Source organism: Diadema setosum, chromosome 19 (genome assembly GCF_964275005.1).
Source record: "Diadema setosum chromosome 19, eeDiaSeto1, whole genome shotgun sequence".
NCBI classification, from domain to species: domain Eukaryota; kingdom Metazoa; phylum Echinodermata; class Echinoidea; order Diadematoida; family Diadematidae; genus Diadema; species Diadema setosum.
This window is the reverse complement of record NC_092703.1, coordinates 25690771-25694182: the sequence shown is the minus strand read 5'-3', so window position 1 is coordinate 25694182 and position 3412 is coordinate 25690771. Positions and strand designations below refer to the sequence as shown.

General features: G+C 40.4%; 1 protein-coding gene across 1 annotated transcript; it reads left to right on the top strand.

The window, feature by feature from the left end:
• The first annotated feature begins 1843 nt into the window (after positions 1-1843).
• Positions 1844-3091, top strand: LOC140242377 (allatostatin-A receptor-like). Its single transcript, XM_072322114.1, has one exon. The coding sequence runs from the start codon at positions 1844-1846 to the stop codon at positions 3089-3091; it is 1248 nt and encodes a 415-aa protein (XP_072178215.1).
• Positions 3092-3412: the final 321 nt, after the last annotated feature.

Below are 3412 nucleotides of genomic sequence, written 5' to 3'. Positions count from 1 at the left end.
TCATTCGTGATGTTACGACGTGTTAAAAACAAACACTCACACTAGCTCTTATTTCTGAAACTATCAAACGGATAACAACACACCGTGGTGTGATTACAGAGTATAATTTGGGTATGGAAAATAAATGACATTAAATGAAAATGGAATTAGCCCTATTGGCAGAATTTGAAGCTCATTTTTCTTGTAGAGACCTCTGGAAGCATCTGTAGGCAAGAGGGAAGGCAATGGAGTCGTACCTAGAAAAACGAAGAAAACAAACTTTTTGGACTTCTTTGATAGTGAATAGGATATGATACTTTAGTGATCGGATGTTTATTGATAACTACAACTAAACTGCTATAATTGTATCAAAACAAATTGTCAGACAAGTACTAAAGGAAGCTAAAAACTGTTATGATCAGTTTTGTCATAACGAGCGTTGTAACCGAAGTTCGCAATCGCTTGGGTGTTCAGAAAGACACGAAGGTGATAGTGTGTGTGTCCATGGCTCTTGATCACAAGAAATTTTAGTTCATCGTCTCCGCAATCCTATATATCATAATAATGATATGTGAAAGAAAGAGACACTCCGCACTCACCTTGTAGGAGGTGATAGAGTCTTCGTTTTCAGAGATCAAATCTACCAGTAACGCTGCGCAGGGAGTTCTTTGCTCAACTCGTTTTAATGCGCCTGCGCATTTCAGGTGTTATATATGCATGGTGGTAGTGGTAATGTGACGATAATGAATACTGTGTTTGCTGAAGCATGCTTTGTGTAGGAATAGTTACAACAAAGGTATCTTCCTAGCTGGTGGGCTACATATAGGCATCTTCCGATAGATCCAATCCATTCTGAGACTGTGAGATACGTTGGGCGTCGTTTTAATTACAATCCCGCCTGGTGAAGGGAACCTATTCGGACTTCATTTGTAAGTTGAATCATTTTCATTTACAGCTTGTCCTTCTCGTGATTAAAAGTTCCTTTAAAGCACAATTAATTTTCTTTAAAAGTACAAGTATATTTTGATGATCCGGATTTTACGTTCTGGGATGGCAAGCATTCATGCAGACATGATTACTCCACCACTTTCTCCTTTCTTATTTTTATCTATCAGAGCAGACGGCATCACGTTATATCCGTCGTTAGTTAAATTCGATTATCAAATTGCAGTTTATTTCCTGTCATGTTTGATGTGTGTATGTTATTGTGCTCAGTTCATTTAAAGTTATGAATTGTTTTTGCAGTAGATTATCTTTTTCTTGTCTACTGAATGCCTGTATTTATCATTCAAAATACCTAAATTATAAGTACAAATGTGTACCACTTACTTACGCCAGATGTGAGTACAATCCGGGCTTTTAGTCTGAAAATCTTGGAAAAGATTATGGCCTTGCTGGATGCCGGCAATATTCAAAAGGATAGATATGAATTCCACAAACTTTGAAGAAATCATCGTTTTACAGAAACGGAAAAACACATTTTCCAAATTTCTTTTTGAATTTTCCTTTGGCAATTTTGATAACGGGAATATATGGAATCATTGTTGTGTTTCTCTTACCTGCTTGAATATTTAAACACGTCATTTGAAAGGGATGTTGATTTTGATAGGACCAGTTTGTTTTACTCTTGATATTTCAGGCCAATATCAGGTCATTTGCACAACGATTTTCATCATTTCAAGTTTAAACTCCTCTTAGAATTGTATGCCCTTTGATTTTTCATGAATTGCAGAAAGGTCAAATCTCAATACCCTCATCTCATCCAAGCCTGTACGATCCCCTGAAGATAATGTTCCAGTCTGATCGTTTATTATTTTCTTCTTCAGGTAATATTCAGAGAGACGAATTAGCCTCGATCGTCATCATGTGGTCTTTGTTTCTAATCATTGGAATCGTACTTTATGGGTCCATATCATCGCCTATTGATGCATCTCCTGGAGCAGCCGCTATCTCGAATAGCCCAGCCGTAGACGTTGAAGGTGCAGGAACTTCAGGAATTCTTACAAGCAATCAGTCATGGAGTTCCTCTGCAGAAATGGAAAAGACAAATCAATCAGGTGATACACCAAAGCTCGACCCTTTGCAGTGGACATGGGTCTTTGGGTGGACGTGGGTAAATGCCCTTGAGATGAGCTGTGCCTGTGTTGGGGTACTGGGAAACCTGCTTGTTATACTCGCACTCAGGATGCAGGCAGGAACCATAAAACACTCGACCGACATCTTAATCGGAGCACTGGCAGTTTCTGATCTATTGACATCCATTTGCATCATGCCGTTACCTCTTGCTGTGAGAGTGCCACGAACGCCGTTCGGTTCACTGTACTGTAAGCTTGCAAACTCGCGTTTCTACGTGTGGGTCCCAGTCCACGTGTCCATTTACACTCTTGTAGGAATAGCCATTGAACGCATGATTGCAGTGGTGAGTCCACTACATTTCAGATCTTACGTCACCACTCGCAAAATTTACACCTACATATCGACGGTGTGTGTCCTGTCGTTTATATCTTGCCTCTATCCAGTTAAAACGGATGTGGTCAACAACACCTGCAAGGTTCCGTATGGACCTGAGACCAGTGAAACGATCGTGTTCTACCTGCTCATGATCAGGTTTGGCACACCTGTGACCATCATGATCATAACGCAGGCAGCTACGGCGTGTTCACTCCATCGTCAATCACACCGCGTGCGTAAGGGGCTTTCTGAGACCACCGGGGTACCGTCAACTCACATACGGGCTCGAAACCGTATCACCAGGTTGACCTTCCTCATTGTCTTGACGTACATCCTGACCTTTGCTCCCCATCACGTGACTGCCGGGATATATGTGCTGCAGGGAAAGCTGTACTCGTACCTGCACAGCCCTCTTCACAGCGCTCTGTCTGTGCTGATATGTGTCAACTCTTGCGCCAACCCTTTCATATACGCATCCCAGTACCCAAGGTTCCGGGCTGCCATAAGAGATGCTTTCAAATGCAAACGAGTTGACAACCAGAACCATCCGTTTTTCACTTCAGACCCAAATACTTTTCAGCATGAAAAAATACCACAAAAGCAAAGATTAGTTAAAATCGTCAAGAAGAGCAATCCACCCATAAATAAGCGCTGTACGTGATATGACTACCCTCAAACAACTCTTTAAAGTGCAGTAATAATAACAACATCTACTACTACTAACTACATATATAAGACACTCTGCTACGAGTCGATAAATGTCCACCTAAAAAGTCATATTTAGAGTTATGACTGACATTTTCACAAGTCTATCAAAGGCTTGTGATACGATTAATCACAGTATACCATGATACCAAAATTGTGGTGTTCTTGTTATTGATTTTGTGGTGTTCCTCAGAGTTCTTTTCTAGGACCTTTATTCTTCAGTTTACACAATAAGGACATTGATAATTTATTCCCTGTGATTTCTTTTTTTTTAACA

Coding starts and splice junctions, on each gene's coding strand:
- LOC140242377 (XM_072322114.1), top strand. CDS start 1,844: ATGTGGTCTTTGTTTCTAATCATTGGAATCGTACTTTATGGGTCCATA.